This window comes from Gymnoscopelus braueri (assembly GCF_963280865.1).
Source record: "Gymnoscopelus braueri genome assembly, chromosome: 2".
Taxonomy (NCBI): domain Eukaryota; kingdom Metazoa; phylum Chordata; class Actinopteri; order Myctophiformes; family Myctophidae; genus Gymnoscopelus; species Gymnoscopelus braueri.
In genome coordinates, this window is record NC_137604.1 from 2,026,007 (window position 1) to 2,042,679 (window position 16,673).

The window sequence follows — 16,673 nt, forward strand, 5'->3', positions numbered from 1 at the left end:
TTTTTTTAAGCTCACATCTAAAAATGACACAGATGCGTTCCGGGTCTTAAAGAGTTAACACTGAGGACGTTAGCGTGTTGTTAGCGTGTAGGCTAGACCACGGATCCTGCTACTTGTACAATTTGTAAAAGAAGTAAATATTAGTTTTGTTTTTTTTTCTCGTTCAGATCTAAACATGAATATATTATATATAGTTGCATCTATATTGATGTTCATACTTGTTTATTATATTTATTTGAAAGAGTGAATAAATATTTCTGGATGTCACTGGAACACAGTTTGTTGTTGTTTTTTGTTGGTTTAAAAAAAAAATCTGTTTTAAAAATTAGACGTGATATTTTTATTATGCCTAAACCCTAACCTTAGCCCTAACCTTAACCTCACAAACACTGTGCCTAAACCTAACCTCAAAACCACGTGGACCTGGGCCAAACGCCGGGGAATAGAGAGTCTCCCCATGCACGATATCAACACCCTGACTCTGTTTGACCAGAATGGAACAGAACCTTCATTGGTAACACCAGTGAAGGAAGTAAGGAAGAGGCCCAATTTCTTTACAATATGGCTGCTTTGCATAGAGCCTCGACTAGACTAGAGCCTATAGAGTACAGAAGTCCTGATGTCACTCGTTCATCCCCTGGGTCGTTAAGTCATTTCTCTATGGAGAATAACATTGGGTCATCTTAGAACCGTCTCGTATAAGAATTGTGGTCCAAAAATAAACAAACTGTCTCGGCGATATTGTCAGGGAGGAGATTCTGTATCGTTTATGATAGTCAGTCACTCATATTTGATACAGTCTGTTTCTGGCGAAAATGTAACTAATTCATCATTTCATTTGTTTATTTTTGGAACACAGTTCTTATGTGACGCGATATTAAACACGTCTATGGGGATTCAGAATGGGAGGAAAAAAAACGCGACCCATGTAGGATGTGTAAAATACGTCAGACTTCGGTGCTCTATAGCACTTCTAATAGTAGACCGTAGACAGACGGCTAATGACAGCGGAGCTCGTCGGTAAAAACACTCCTGAATGCTACACAGTATAGACGCCTTATCAGACTACGTCACACTGATAAGAACCACTATGCGCGCGCAGCAGGCCGGCACCAAATGAACCCCACCGCTCATTAGATGCAATGTTAAAGTGGTCACTGCCTCACGTGTAAAAATGCATCGAATCAAACTTTCAGATGCTGTTTTTCTCCCAGTATGGAGGAAGAATGCTTAGGATGTTTACTGTGATCTCTCGCTCTTGAAATATATATAATCCTTGGTTTCTGTTGTGTGTAAACAATAACAATTCAAAGCAGTCGTCCCCCCAAACCCCGCCTCCAGTGGCTGTCATAAGAACGGAGGGAGCGCTCTATGATCGCGGCACCAGAACCTGCTCTTGCTCGCGCAGCCGCAGCCCGTCAAGCCTAATTTATGCTCCGTCCCGCGAAGGTGTCGCGCGCAGAGAACGGCCCAGAATAGCAGACCTCCAAGCTCACAGCGGTCTCATCGGCGACGCGGTTGTGAGCTTGTATGTCAGCTATTCTCAGCGCACAATACCGTCGCGGGGTGAAGTATATATGTCTCGCTCGGGCGCACCTCACTAGCCAACACACAAGAGGAGGTTGAATGAACTGAAACCAGCGCACCCCAAAACAACAGGTTTGGGGATCTGTTGGGAATTAATTACATGAAACAGTCACCTGCTGTGCGTCCAGTCTCAATGTTGGTTAACAAATAATTGGTCTATTGACATTTTAATAGATTTTATTGATGTTCTTTATGAACAAACACCTCACCACAACACAGACAACAAGCTCAACAAAATATAGCATCTCGGTGACTCTCAAATGACAGAAATAGAAAACATTCACACGCCGTTACAAATATAGAATTCACGATTTGTTCTCCAGCTTTTTAATGGTTCCAGGATGGGTGTTTACCTGTATTATATGTATCATTAACATATGATTGCTTAAATACATACAATGTGGATTCAAATGAAAATGACAGAATGCTGCCGTGAACGATGACATCATGAGACCAGCCTGTGACATCATCCATCTCAGTGGTCTAACCTTTTAGGCCACACCCCCTCTCCCCTAGAAGAGATTCATATTTGAACTGAAAAAGTGCAAAGGGATTTTGTCAAATGTTTGGGGGGCACTACCCACACGTTTAGCTGTGTTGCTCATTCCACGATTCTTACAAGTTATACCTCGTTGAAAAAGTGACTAATCAACGATACAAATGATATTGAATACAAAACCAATTGGTATTATTGAAGGGGAGAGATAATCGACCCGAAGTAAAGTTTCCCAACTTGTTTTGAGGAGTTGAAACACCTCTGTGGCTTTTTGACTATCTTGGCCTTTTGCCTTATCCATAATCTTCTTAGGCATTTTTAATAGTGAAAATAGCCGTGTGAGCTTGTAAATGGGCTATTTTCACTATTTTAAAACGTTTTTTTTTTTTCAAGTACTAAAAATGCCTATAAGAAAGATAGGGCCCATGTAAATTGTAATGTTACTGAACAAATTAAATTGTATTGAACAAATGTATCTTTTTAAATGTTTTACATTGTACACCATAATGCTACTAGAGCATCAGATATGTATTATTTGTACTGTTAAAGGGCAAGACCATTGTGGTAGAGGTTTGGGTGGTGTAGTTACCTTATAGACCACTGTGGTAGAGGTGTGGGTGGTGTAGTTAGCTTGCCATGGTGTAACTCCAAACTCTGCCTAATGGGCGCGCCGGCCCTGCTCCAAAGGTAGACGAGAAATGTAAAATAATTGCTCCATTGATAAGAAATTGATCATTCAAAATATGCTCCTCATTGACTTACATTGTATGCTGAAACTCTCAGAGTCACTCTTTTAGCACATAAACAAACACAAACAAAGCTGATTCAGACAATATAGAACATCACCAAACCCACTACTGTTTGTTTATTTAATAAAAATGTCAACTTCCTGTTGATTTTACCATTTGTAAGATCCGGATCCGTGGATCCAGTCCAATTTTCTTCCAAATAAAAATAGTAAAATCAGGAAGTTGACATTTAAAATAATAATAAAAAACAGTAGTGGGTTTGGTGATGTTCTATATTGTCTGAATCAACTTGTTTGTGTTAATTTATGTGCTAAAAGAGTGACTTTGAGAGCTGTTTCAGCGTGAAATGTAAGTCAATGAAGAGCATATTTTGAATTATCAATTTCTAATCAATGGAGCAATTATTTTACATTTCTTGTCCACCTTTGGTGTTCCATCATGACACGGTGACTACACAACCCAAACCTCTACCACAGTGGTCTTGCCCTTTAACTGTTACGTACGGTGGAGACATGTCGTATTCATTCATATTTACATAGAGTACCGAAGACCAGGCGTCATTACCGCCACCTCTGGGTCACATAAGGTGTTACGTCTGTGTTTGGAGAAAATGGATTTATTTTCTTACTTTTTTGATAAATTAGTACTTTTTTCCACACCGTCAGCTGATGCTTCATATCCATACGAGTAAAGTCACCGGGATCCTTTGTTTATCTTTGGAACACAGTTCTTATACGACGCGATATAAGATAGACCCCTTCTAGCTGTGACCCCTATGGGATTTACAATAGAAAACAAATAACACAGTGCCCTCTAGTGGCAGCGATGTCACACTTAGGTTCTCTGTTCACATGTACAATAAAAGTACCTCAGTGTGATTATCATCATTACATCATCATCATAATGTTAGTTTTTTTATCCACAGCTTTATTACTGTACGTACGTTATGATACACGCTTTATTCTACAATCAAAAACAATACCTCAAGATATTTACACAAAGTATCTCTGGAGTAGCTACAGTACTGGGTATTTCAAGAGTACCTACCAAGGGCGCCGATACTGCGTGTGCCTCTGGGCTAAAGCAGGAGAAATAACGAGCACCCATCACAAACTCATCACAAAGAAAGAAAAGACCTCCGACATCTACACTTCATGGAGTACATTTTTTGTACCGAATTAACCACATTAAAGTAACAAAAAAGCCCCAAAAAGGTAACAAACCCGGGAAAAAACGCGCGCGCACTGGCCACGCATGCACGCACTGCGCACCCAGTAGCGTGGACATAAATCGGCACCCCTGGTACCTACAGTACTGGGTATGTCAAGACCAAGGAATACTTATTATCCAGCCATGTCACTCATATAAGAAACAAACATTCTGTCAGTTATGACGGTTATAGAACATAATAGACAGGCTCGGTTTTGTAGGTGCTGTTTATCCGTCCGTCCGTCCGTCCGTCCGTCCGTTCGTTCGTTCGTTCGTTCGTTCGTTCGTTCGTTCATTCATAAACAGGACCAGACAAAAAAAAAACGACGGTGTCAAAGTGCAGAGTGGTGGTGGTGTACCGTGTGGAGGACAGAGTGCATTATGGGTAGGGGTGGAGCTCTCCGGCGTTGGCGGCGGAGGTCGACAGGCGCTGCTCGTCACCGTGAACCGTGAAACTGCTGTGTCGACTGCCCCAGTCTGAAGAAATACTGTACGGAGAAGAGAGAGAGTACTTTTAATTAAACGTTTTATCACACAATTTTGTAACCCTTTTTTCACCCGGTGCCAATTTTTCTAAGTGATCCTGGGCACTACACTCCCCCCACCAGCCTAGGGAGGCCAGGGCCGAGCTCATGCCTCCTTCAATGCATGAGAGCCAACTGACCTTCTTATCACCTGAGAGGGGAGAGTTTCCCTGGTAGGACGTAGCTTCTTATCACCTGACAGGGGGAGTTTCCCCGGTAGGACGTAGCTTCTTATCACCTGACAGGGGGGAGTTTCCCCGGTAGGACGTAGCTTCTTATCACCTGACAGGGGGGAGTTTCCCCGGTAGGACGTAGCTTCTTATCACCTGACAGGGGGGAGTTTCCCCGGTAGGACGTAGCTTCTTATCACCTGACAGGGGGGAGTTTCCCCGGTAGGACGTAGCTTCTTATCACCTGACAGGGGGGAGTTTCCCCGTTAGGACGTAGCTTCTTATCACCTGACAGGGGGGAGGTTCCCCGGTAGGACGTAGCGTGTGGAAGGAACATGTTATTCCAACCAGTTCCTTTCCCCTCCATCAGGCGCCCCGGCTGACCAGGGGGAGGCGGTATAGAGACCAGGATTACTGCATGTTTTTGTGAGGGTACCTACCCTAGGGGACACGAGGAGAACATGCAAACTCCACACAGAAAGGCCCTTTCACCAACCCCACCTATAGGGTATGGGCACTGATGACGCAGAGGAGAAGACACGCCCCCAGCGCCCACAGCATCCCCGGCGTGGGAATTGAACCCAGGACCTTCTAGCTGTGAGGCGGCAGCGCTACCGGCTGCGCCACCGTGCCCACGGAAAGAGTACTTTTACTCAAATACATTTACTGTGACAACTGTGACAACATTTACTGTGACAACTGCTTCCGTTTTGTAGCGAGTGTGGTGAACTTAAAGAAAACGAGCGCTCCTGGTTTTCTGACCGGTTTTCCAATTATATCATACCGTAACATATAGAAGAGCAGGTACTGTTCGTTATCTTGTATTAACATACTCTACTATTATACACTTTAATCCTGTTTAATCATGTTTGATACCTAGCTGTAGTGTTAGGAGGGATGGTCCAGGCCAGGTCGTCATCGCTGTCGTAACGTCGAGGATTATCAAAGAAGTATCCTCTGGATGACAGCATCCCATGGTTGGGAAGAACTGCTGCAGTCTGTGGACCAATCACAAGTCAGCATTAGTTTAACCCGTTCAATAGAGACACACGGGGACTACAAATTTCACGCCCACTTTTGAGACAGCGCCGCTACTCGAGGTCCGTTAGAACGATGAACTGCAGCTGCCAATGCGTTCCCTATGAGAGGATATGAAAGTTAGCCTACTTTTAAAATTATCCTGCATTAACTGAAGACGATATTGATTTAAATAAAAATATGTTTCCAAATGTATGGAGTGTCTTTGTCAACATATCTTCTTGTTTTCTTAATAGTTGATGTGTTTCACATTTAATTTGCCACTTTAACGAGTTACCCATAATGTTAACACAGCAGAGGGTAGACAGCAGACGGGCATTTCAGTGACATCACTGTCTTTACGAGTGCCGAGCGCCGACCAGTGGCGTACCCACTGTAGAGGCAGGAGAGGCGGTCGCCTGCCCAACTAAGATCTCGTCTCCCCTAAAAAAAAAAAAGAACCCGAAAATGTGTCATTGCGTGCTTAATGTCCTCAAAGTCACGCATCCAACAAGCTTTGAACTGAGCAGATTGGACCTTCTGTTCCAGAGATAATGACCAAAACCTATTGAAAACGGCCACTTTCGCCAGTTTTCTGGGTAGTGAAAACCTCAAGGGATGCGTCCGTGACGTATATACTTAAACTGTGGATCTCCGATGCTAGCGGTTTTGACATACTGATGGAGTATATTATAGTATATTGTGGGTAGTATATCGAGATGAAAGATATGGGACATTCAAAAGGACAAATTAAACAAATGGGACAGATTATTAGAACACAACAAAAATCGCTACAGCCTCAGTAGTTAACCAGTGAAATGACGGTATTTTACAATGCCTCTCATAGAGATTGCATTGAGAGCTGCAGTTCATCGTTCTAACGGACCCCGAGTGTCAAAAGTGGGCGTGGATTTGTAGGCCTTCCGCTTCCGGCCGTGTGTCTCTATCCAAGAACGGATTGAATTTTCGATTTCTTTGGCTATTCAAAAACCTTGAAAATGTGTGCAAATCTTTGAATATATATATATTTTTAAGATATAAGAGGTTTCTGTACAGTATATGGACAGACAGACAGACAGACAGACAGACCCGGTCCTGCGGTGGTCTTCGTACTCTGAAGAAGTAGACCACCAGGGAGGTGGGCAGCAGCTCCCAGACGAACAGAATGACCCCGAACACGATGTAGCCTCCGTCCCCTAGTGATGACCTCAGATCAGCCTGGAATACACACACACACACACACACACACACACACACACACACACACACACACACACACACACACACACACACACACACACACACACACACACACCAAAACCGAAACTGAACTATTTAAGTCATCTCCGTTGGTAGGTCAGTATGTCTTGATAACACTCGCCCATTCAATGGTCTAATAAAAGGTGATAATGTCCCATTCAATGCATCGATAGCATCCGAATGGGGTGCCATCATCGGGACAAAGGTGTTTGTTTCTGGGGGTTGCTGGTCCATTTGGGAATCCTACATTAACATCAGGGTGTTTGACACCGAGACCAACTGCTGGCTGACAACACCTACGGCACAGCTTGCAAATGGCCTCCAGGGTTCGGTCGCAGCCTTTGCCTACAATGAAGAACTGTACATATTCAATTGTTACAGATGTGAATGTAGCGTCGTCGAGACGTGGTTCAACGATCTGTGGAAATTAAATCCAGAGACCTTTTCCTGGAGGAAGGTCTCTGGATTTAGGTCTCAGGACATCCTACCACCCAGATGGGAAAGCTGCCAGACGGGTAGCATGTTTAGGCTGTGCTGCTGCAGAGTGGGAGATCGGTTCATCTTCTATGGAGGACATAGAGGATCCACACCCACTGATGACCTGTACATCTTAGATCTGAGTCCTAGTCTGAAGACATTATGCAAGCTGGCAGTTATTCGGTACGACCTGGAGCAGTCTGGACTCCCGCACAGCATCAGGTGGGAACTGGCTGCCATGACTACCAACAGCAACAGGAAAAAAATGACAAACTGACAAAAATAACAACACTTTTTTTTCTCCAAAAAGCAAACGGTGAGCCCAATAAAATCAATAAAACAATAAATAAAGGAATACATATAACCGCAAGAGGAAACGGGGTCCAAGCATAGCAGCCACAAACTGTTCAATTACCTGCTGGTCAGAGACGTTGTAACGGTGGTTAAGGTGTGGTTAATTAGTTAGTGTTATACAACAGGTAGTTCCGACCAAGCAATCTGATTGGTTGAAATAGCTATCTAGCCGTGCTTCAAACCAGCATCATAGCACGGGCCTAATCACATTAATAAATCACTCCTTACATTATTGGCACTTCTGTGATGCTCGCGGAACTCGGCTTCGCCTCGTTCCTGACCGCATCACAGGCGTGCCAATAATGACGGTAAAGCACACCCTCTCGTGTAATATTGCTTAATTAATTACCTGGTCAGAGACGTTGTAACGGTGGTTAATGTGTGGTTAATTAATTAGTGTTAATTACCTGGTCAGAGACGTCGTAACGGTGGTTAATGTGTGGTTAATTAATTAGTGTTAATTACCTGGTCAGAGACGTTGTAACGGTGGTTAATGTGTGGTTAATTAATTAGTGTTAATTGCCTGGTCAGAGACGTTGTAACGGTGGTTAATGTGTGGTTAATTAATTAGTGTTAATTACCTGGTCAGAGACGTTGTACCAGTCGTAGTCGAAGGAGTTGATGTTGTGGGCGTGGCTGAGAACCAGTACCAGCAGGTTGTAACAGGCCCGCGACGCGTACAGCAACACCACCATGACGCCGATGAGAGTCACCTGACACACCGACGTCCCCTAGAGGACGACACATGTAATGACAACACGGCAACACCACCATGACACTGATGAGAGTCACCTGACACACCGACGTCCCCTAGAGGACGACACATGTAATGACAACAAGGCAACACCACCATGACACTGATGAGAGTCACCTGACACACCGACGTCCCCTAGAGGACGACACATGTAATGACAACACGGCAACACCACCATGACACTGATGAGAGTCACCTGACACACCGACGTCCCCTAGAGGACGACACATGTAATGACAACACACTCACAGAGATACACAGAGCTTGTACAGATAGGACATCTTTTTCTTTTTTTTACTTAATTTTTTTTTCGAAACCCAGGACCCTCTAGCTGTGAGGCGACAGCGCTACCGACTGCGCACCACCGTGCCCCCTAAGATAAGACATCTGACATTGGATTTTCGATTTTCGATTGAGTTTTGGCCATTGTCGCCCGTTTTTCTTTAATAACACGGGATAAGAAGGTCGTACGGCAACAAACCAGATACCTGACCAGGGATGAGCTGTAGGGGGTGCTATGGGGGGTCGGCGACCCCTTAGTTCTGGCGCTGGCTGGGGGGCTGGGAGCTCCACATGCACGCGCGAGCACGCACCGTCAGCTGCGGTCTTAACACCTTAAAGTTTAAACAATAGCCTCTCAAGGTTCGCGCCGTCAGCGGCGAGCCGTTCTCAATAGCGTCTACCTGGCTGCTTTGCATAACATTAGGCTACTGGAGAAAAGCCATGGACTTGAATTGAATGTGTTACATTCCTCTCACAATGAGAGACAACAGTCTCTGCACTGCAGAGTGTGAAGGGGATCGCTTAGAAGAGGACCCAGTTCTCTGAGACAAGACAAAGACAAGTTGTCTGATTATTTTAAGTACGTATGTGTGGGTGAGTCTATGTAAAGGGCTTTTATATAAAACTAAAAGGAAAATAAAATAATTAATTAATTGAAACAAAAATAAAAACAACAAATTAACAATGCAACTAAATAATAAGATATAATTACATTAAAAATCACATGTTGAATACAGTATTTCAACTAGCACTGAGCTGATTGGCTATGTGCACATGCGTGCACGTGCGCGTGCACGTGACGTCAGAAAATATAGCCCCCCTAGTTCAAAAATCCACAGCTCATCACTGTACCTGACTAAAGTGCACTTTGAGCTGCATCCAACGCATCCACTGCTATGTCCGTCGGCCTTACTGTTAGGCCGCTAGGGGCAGTTGAAATGTCTTTTTTGGGGGGTAATAGATTTATTTTAATATTTTTCACAGAACCCGAGGCTCGGCCCAGCCCGACCAATTAGCATAGATTTTTGGCCCCGGCCCGGCCCGAAAACGTCGGGTGGCGTTCGGGCAGCATTTGAGAACTCTACCTTGGACTCCAGGTAGATGCTGGACAGGGACATCTTGGACACCTTGTAGAGGCAGACGGACAGGCTGACGGCACACAGGACGAACAGGGTGTCGTTGATGGTCACCCTGACCAGCACGATGCTGCGCGCCTCCATGGAGCTCATCTTCACCAGCAGAGCACACACCAGGTTGACCAGCAGGAACAGCAGGCTGACCGCCACGAACACCACGTACAGGGGGAGCCTGGGAGAGAGACAGGGAGGCTTGTGGGTAGTGTAGTTTTTCTTTTGTTTTTGAAGAGACAGGGAGGCTTGTGGGTAGTGTAGTCTAGTTTTGGGTAGTGTAGTTTTTTCTTTACTTCTTCAGCTTGTAGATCGGCTATTTTCACTACTGTTGTGTGACGCTCTTGAAGTACAATTATTATTATGTTTTTAATAACATAGTATCGTCACCTTGCTAAACTAATGGCCTAAGTAATTTTTTGAGGAAAATGATATTTTTGTCTAAGTCAGCTCCTCATGACACTGACCACCTCTGGTAAAATGGCCTCATCATCTCCTAATAGAAAAGGATCATGCTGTTCACTCCCCTTTTAGTATAATGGCCTAACTCCCTAGTGTGACTTAGGCCAAAATAGGCCTTTTTTTTGGCCTAAGTCACATGGTTTTGTGACTTAAGCCAAATTATTTACTGATTTAGGCCATTTTGTAATTTGTTTTGCATTTTTTTGGGGCCTAAGTCAGATTTAATCCTATTTAAACCTATTTAAATCTCTTATGTTACATAACTGACAGACAGTGTTATTTCTATTTAAATAGTCATAATTTGTTATAAACATTTTGGGTGAAATGATTAAGAAATATCATATAGTTTAGTTTTGGATCAGTTTTTTCTTTTCTGAAAAACTTAAAAAAACGACTTAGGCCATTAGTTTAGCAAGGCGACGGTATTTAAGTTTAGTATGTGAGAAAATAAATTGAGGAGATGAAATCACATTGATTATGACAACAATAAGAGAAGAGAGAAATTATACATTTGTTTGAAATTAAACCAAAACAAAAAGGTTTTATAAAAATGATCTCACCTTAAAGTCAAATCAAAATAAAACACATGCAAATGAGCCGAAAAGACCGATGAACTTGATGACAACTGAACACAACCTGGTGAAACAGAACATTTAGGATTACAAGGTCATAAAATCTAGTTTACAAAGCTTTGAAACATAAATTAGAAATGCAAAATAAATAAACAAAGAAATAAGAAAATAAAACACAAAGGACAATTACTTTAAATCTTAACACCAGTAAAAATTATAATATTTTCGATACTGGCTTAAAGGTAGGGTAAGTGATATTTTTTGGTTAAAACAAAAAGTATTTTGTTAAAAGGTTAAAGCACTATATTCTGATAGTAATCATTGCTATAGAGTCTTTGTTCAGTAACAGGAGTCTCCATGTCTCTCCAGCTCTTTAATAAACAGAAAATACATTTTCCGGTAGGTGTCAAAATCTCAGCCAATCAGGAGAAAGTACCAATTTTTAAGCTTCATTTTTATAGTGTTCCAGTTCCAATTTTGTCTGCTCATTTCTTATTGTCATCACTTCCAATTTCACTTGTTTAATCTATATCCTGATTGAGTTCTCTATCCTGATTGGATAAAATTGGAAATGAAACAAACTGAAACGAAAATGCACTTTCTGTTTTATAAAGAGCTGGAGAGACAAGGAGACTCCTTTTACTGAACAAACACTCTATAGCAATGAGTACTATCACAATATAGAGCTATTTAACAATTATTTTAACCAAAGAAAATCACTTATATAAAATAATCATGAAATGTGTTCAAATGAAGACTTAAGCTATTCTATAAATGCATCTAGTGGTGGAAAGTAACTAAGTACTTTTACTCAAGTACTGCACAATTTTGCGGTACTTCAGTATGTAAATTATTTGATCCTTCAAACTTCTACTCCACTACATCTCTGAGGCAAATATTGTACTTTTTACTGCACTACAATTATCTGAAAACTTTAGTTACAAGTTACTTTGTGGATTTAGATTATATGAATACAAAACATACTGTACATTAACCATTTAAGGCCTATTTTGATACAAAAATAGCCAATCTACAAGATCACAGGTGAGCTGTACTGTGCATGTTACAGTATACTGGGATAGTTCCAGTTCTGTTACTGGTAGAACAGAGATAGTTCCAGTTCTGTTACTGCTAGAACAGAGATAGTTCCAGTTCTGTTACTGGTAGAACAGAGATAGTTCCAGTTCTGTTACTGGTAGAACAAAGATGGTTCCAGTTCTGTTACTGCTAGAACAGAGATAGTTCCAGTTCTGTTACTGGTAGAACAGAGATAGTTCCAGTTCTGTTACTGGTAGAACAGAGATAGTTCCAGTTCTGTTACTGGTAGAACAGAGATAGTTCCAGTTCTGTTACTGGTTGAACAGAGATAGTTCCAGTTCTGTTACTGGTAGAATGGGGATAGTTCCAGTTCTGTTACTGGTAGAACAGAGATAGTTCCAGTTCTGTTACTGGTAGAACAGAGATAGTTCCAGTAGAACAGAGTTAGTTCCAGTACCTGTACTTCAGTAGAGATGGAGTATACTTGGACTTGGCCTTGAAGTAAAGCTGCAAATGTAAACACAGATATACATCTTAAATAAATAAGCAGATGGACATTTCTAATAATCATAATCATAATAATAATAACAAGTGAGAATGATGTCCGTCGTCCCGTTTGACTTCTTGGTATGTCCGTCCCAAACAGTGGTCGAAAGTAGCTAAGTACATTTAATTTTTGAGGTATTTGTACTTAACTTTTTACCAATTTCCAAAGCTTTAACTTCACTACATCTCGGATCCAAATATTATACTTTTACTCCACTACATTTATTTGAACATTTTAGTTACTAGTTACTTTGTAGATTTTGATTACAAAACAGACATTAACCACTTCAGCCCTATATATATTTGGGCCATTTGAAATAGCCGATCTAAGCTCACAATGCGTCACAATGCAGTAGAGGTTCATGCGGCTCAGACAGGACTGACCTGTGCACAGTAGAGGTTCATGAGGCTCAGACGGTACTGACCTGGGCACAGTAGAGGTTCATGAGGCTCAGACGGTACTGACCTGGGCACAGTAGAGGTTCATGAGGCTCAGACAGGACTGACCCGGGCACAGTAGAGGTTCATGAGGCTCAGACGGTACTGACCTGGGCACAGTAGAGGTTCATGAGGCTCAGACATGACTGACCTGTGCGCGGTAGAGGTTCATGAGGCTCAGGCAGGACTGACCCGTGCACGGTAGAGGTTCATGAGGCTCAGGCAGGACTGACCCGTGCACAGTAGAGGTTCATGAGGTTCAGACGGTACTGACCTGGGCGCAGTAGAGGTTCATGATGAGGCTCAGACATGACTGACCTGTGCACGGTAGAGGTTCATGAGGCTCAGACGGTACTGACCTGTGCGCAGTAGAGGTTCATGAGGCTCAGACGGGACTGACCTGTGCACGGTAGAGGTTCATGAGGCTCAGACGGTACTGACCCGTGCACAGTAGAGGTTCATGAGGCTCAGACGGTACTGACCTGTGCACAGTAGAGGTTCATGAGGCTCAGACGGGACTGACCTGTGCACAGTAGAGGTTCATGAGGCTCAGACGGTACTGACCCGTGCACAGTAGAGGTTCATGAGGCTCAGACGGTACTGACCTGTGCACAATAGAGGTTCATGAGGCTCAGACGGTACTGACCTGTGCGCAGTAGAGGTTCATGAGGCTCAGGCAGCAGAACTGCAGGCAGACGGGGCAGCAGTAGAGCAGCCAGAAGGTGAAGGGAGGCAGGGTGTTGGCCGTCACACAGTCTCTGAAGTAGAAGGAGAACAGCAGCGCCCGCAGAGCGGCCCAGAGCAGACACAGGAACAGGAAGGCCGTCTGGTAGCTGCACCAAGGTGGTGGGAAAAAAAGTACCCAGATGTTTTACTTAAGTAAAAGTATCAATACTTCGACGTAGAAGTACTTACAACAAGTAAGACGCGCGAACGCGGGAAGCGAACGCAGCTCGAAAACATTGTGTATTTACAGACTTGTAATCCGTGTTATTTCACCGTGATGGGGAGAGAACATTGACTGTGTGTGTGTGTGTGTGTGTGTGTGTATGTGTGTGTGTGTGTGTTGCAGGCTGTTGTGCATTGTAATCAGAGCATTGTCTAAATTCCTGCACTCTGGCGCACTCGGGTGGCTGCTTACAGGCAGTGCACGCATGTGAGTCACATGGGTGCATGCAGCCAATGAGAGCGTGACTGCACACACACGGACAGACACACACACAAGCCGAGCACGGTTTCATAGTAAGCTCCACTTGCGCTTGCACTTCGGCGCGCCTCCTTCCGCTGCGTTCGCAACTAAAAGTCCGGAATTAAAAATGTACTTGAGTAAAAGTACAAAAGTATTGGTGTCAAAATGAAATTAAAGTGCTCAAATGTTTGAAAAAATAGCAGATCTACAAGCTCACAACGCGTCGCGGTGCGACGCGTTGTGAGCTTGTAGATCGGCTATTTTCAAACAGTAGTGGAATGAGAAATAGAAAGGAGAATAGAAGGAATAGAAGGAGAAATATAGAAGAGAATAGAAGGAATAGAAGGAGAAATATAGAAGAGAATAGAAGGAATAGAAGGAGAAATATAGAAGAGAATAGAAGGAATAGAAGGAGAACAGCAATGCCTGCAGAGCCGTCCAGAGCAGACACAGGAACAGGAAGGCTGTCTGGTAGCTGCTCACAGACATCCACACATCAGTGTGTTTTGTTAAAGGTTTTTTGTTTGATTGATTGATTGATTGATTGAATACTTTATTAACTCTTTGACTGCCAATGACGAATGACGAGATAGCATCACCAACCTGAAGCGTTTGTGTCGGTAGCGCAGCACCAGCCACAGCTGCACGTAGACGAAGGCGAACAGCGTGGAGTAGAAGACGGTGTAGACCACCGTCAGGCCCAGCTTCACGAAGGGCGGGACGGCCGGGGTCATGGTGGGCGGGGCCAGCAGGCGGTGGGGGGCGGAGCCGTTGGCGGCGGAGGAGGAGGAGGAGGAGGACGCCAAAGCGCCGCCTAGCGTCGCCGCTAGCGTCGCCGCTAGCGTCGCCGAGACTCCGGACATCTCTCCTGCGAGGGGAATGCAAAGGGTTAATTAAACTGCCTAATTCCAGTGGTGGAAGAAGTACTCAAATGTTTGACTTAAGTAAAATGTAGAAGTACTGTTACAAGTAAAAGTCCCAAATTAAAAATGTACTTGAGTAAAAGTATTGGTATCAAAATGCACTTAAAGTACCAAAAGTAAAATGTTGAAGTGAAAATAGCAGATCTACAAGCTCACACCACTGCTTAATTAATTATGAAATATTAATTGATTATTTTTATAATAATAATCTATTCTCAATCGGTCCTAATAAAATATATAAAGGAAAAGAAAAATGTGATACCACATTTTTGGGCATGTCGTTTTAGGTGAAAATAAAAATAAATAAAAAAGCAAAGCTTGTAGATCTGTTATTTGGGCTTTTTTTTTTCTTGGCACGACACAGTTTTATAAAAACAAGGCTTCATCGATTCATAAAATAAAATACAAAAATATATTTTACCACTTAAACCCCAGCATCTGTATTCGGGAAAAAACCTACTCTCACTGTGTCACAATGTGACGTGTTGAGAGCTTGTAGATCTGTTATTGTCAGCGAAAATATTTTACGCAGAGAAAAAAATTACCAAAAAATAAATAAAGAATATAAAATAGAAATGAAAATATGAAAATGAAAAAAAAATCAATTCTCTATTATTGTATTAATTGAAGAAGTAATGGATATGGATAATGATGAAGAATATAAATGATAACCTGATGATGCTGATGCAGCGTGCTCCACCCGGCTTCCCTGGCTCTCCATCACGCCCTCGCTCCCCCACGAGATGGAAGGATGGATGAGAGATGGAGGGATCAGAAAGACGAGAAGAACGATGAAAGAGTGGAAGACAGAGATACAGCAAGAGAGAGATGGAGAGAATATACAGATATTAGAGAGAGAGAGAGAGACAGACAGAGAGAGAGAGACAGACAGACAGAGAGAGAGAGACAGACGGACACTCCTCTTTTCTGCCGGTGCCTCAAGCGGAGCCATTGGTGGCTTTCGGTCACGTGGCTGCTACTTCCTGGCTTGCCATTGGCTGAGAGCTGCAGCAGGAGTGGGAGGGGCTGTGGTGTGGTGTGTGTGTGTGTGTGTGTGTGTGTGTGTGTGTGTGTGTGTGTGTGTGTGTGGGGGGGGGGGGGGGGGGGGGGTAGAAGATGGATCTGGAAAGAGAGAGACTCTCCTCCACGTGTGTGGAAGAGCTCTCCTCTCCCCTCCCCTCCCCTCCTCTCCTCTCCCCTCCCCTCCCCTCCCCTCCTCTCCTCTCCTCTCCTCTCCCCTCCCCTCCCCTCCCCTCCTCTCCTCTCCCCTCCCCTCCCCTCCCCTCCCCTCCCCTCCCCTCCCCCTCCTCTCCTCTCCCCTCCCCTCCCCTCCCCTCCCCTCCCCTCCTCTCCTCTCCTCACCTCAAAATTGCAAGTACATGTACTTAGTTACTTTCCACCACTGGTTATTGGAACACTGCTATACATTACAGTGAGTCATGTTATTAACGTATGTTCATTCAGATATTCTATTTCATTTGTCATTGATTGAGGGATAC

At 43.5% G+C, this 16,673-nt stretch overlaps 2 protein-coding genes across 2 annotated transcripts in view; one reads left to right on the forward strand and one right to left on the reverse strand.

The window, feature by feature from the left end:
• Positions 1-267, forward strand: part of LOC308097388 (ERO1-like protein beta) — a 44,019-nt gene extending 43,752 nt beyond the window's left edge. Inside the window, exon 16 of the mRNA XM_080445144.1 lies at positions 1-267. This exon is cut by the window's left edge and continues 4,511 nt beyond it. The gene's annotated coding sequence lies outside the window, so the exon portion shown is untranslated.
• A 4,146-nt stretch (positions 268-4,413) lies between these two features.
• Positions 4,414-15,895, reverse strand: LOC308074183 (G protein-coupled receptor 137Ba-like; the record flags this gene model as incomplete). Its single annotated transcript, XM_080413515.1, has 9 exons — positions 4,414-4,529; positions 5,612-5,733; positions 6,842-6,970; positions 8,425-8,574; positions 9,965-10,187; positions 12,536-12,585; positions 13,709-13,895; positions 14,855-15,119; positions 15,847-15,895. 9 exons carry the CDS (start codon positions 15,893-15,895, stop codon positions 4,421-4,423), a joined length of 1,284 nt encoding a protein of 427 aa, XP_080269641.1. The 3' UTR covers positions 4,414-4,420.
• Between the last annotated feature and the right edge of the window lie 778 nt (positions 15,896-16,673).